Source organism: Corvus brachyrhynchos, unplaced genomic scaffold (assembly GCF_000691975.1).
Source record: "Corvus brachyrhynchos isolate BGI_N302 unplaced genomic scaffold, ASM69197v1 scaffold21, whole genome shotgun sequence".
In the NCBI taxonomy this organism is placed as follows: Eukaryota; Metazoa; Chordata; class Aves; order Passeriformes; family Corvidae; genus Corvus; species Corvus brachyrhynchos.
Window position 1 is genome coordinate 5875765 of NW_008236924.1, and position 1019 is coordinate 5876783.

General features: G+C 60.2%; 1 protein-coding gene across 1 annotated transcript; it reads left to right on the forward strand.

Moving 5' to 3' along the window:
• Positions 1-6: 6 nt before the first annotated feature.
• ADRB2 (adrenoceptor beta 2) lies at positions 7-1017 on the forward strand (the record flags this gene model as incomplete). The annotated part of the gene is made up of 1 exon (XM_008629108.2): positions 7-1017. A coding segment is annotated over exon 1 (1011 nt), but the record flags the coding sequence as incomplete, so codon positions are not given.
• Positions 1018-1019: the final 2 nt, after the last annotated feature.

Sequence of the window (1019 nt, forward strand, 5' to 3'; positions counted from 1 at the left end):
GTGGGCATGGGCATCCTCATGTCGGTGATCGTGCTGGCCATCGTCTTCGGCAACGTGCTGGTGATCACGGCCATCGCCCGCTTCCAGCGCCTGCAGACTGTCACCAACTACTTCATCACCTCGCTGGCCTGCGCCGACCTGGTCATGGGGCTGGCCGTGGTGCCCTTCGGGGCCTGCCACATCATCATGGAGATGTGGAAGTTTGGGAACTTCTGGTGTGAGTTCTGGACCTCTCTGGACGTGCTGTGTGTCACGGCCAGCATCGAGACCCTGTGCGTCATCGCCGTGGACCGGTACTTCGCCATCACCTCCCCGTTCAAGTACCAGAGCCTGCTGACCAAGGGCAAGGCGCGCGTGGTCATCCTGGTGGTGTGGGTGGTCTCGGCCCTGACCTCCTTCCTGCCCATCCAGATGCACTGGTACCGGGCAGACCACGAGGACGCCATCCGGTGCTACGAGAACGAGATGTGCTGTGACTTTTTCACCAACCAAGCCTACGCCATCGCCTCCTCCATCATCTCCTTCTACCTGCCCCTCGTCGTGATGGTCTTCGTGTACGCCAGGGTCTTCCAGGTGGCCAAGAAGCAGCTCCAGAAGATAGACAGGAGCGAGGGGAGGTTTCACACCCAGAACAAGGAGCAGGAGCAGAAAGGGGGAGCCGGGCACCGCCGCTCCTCCAAGTTCTTCCTGAAGGAGCACAAGGCCCTCAAAACCCTGGGCATCATCATGGGCACCTTCACGCTGTGCTGGCTGCCCTTCTTCATCGTCAACATCGTGCACGTCATCCAGGACAACATCATTCCCAAGTACGTGTACATCCTCCTGAACTGGCTGGGCTACGTCAACTCTGCCTTCAACCCCCTGATCTACTGCCGGAGCCCCGACTTCAGGTACGCCTTCCAGGAGCTGCTGTGCCTGCGCAGGTCCGCCCTGAAGATGTACGCGAACGGCTACTCCAACAGCAACGGCAGGAGTGACTTCAACGAGGAGGATCACGGCTACCCCCTGGCCACGGATAA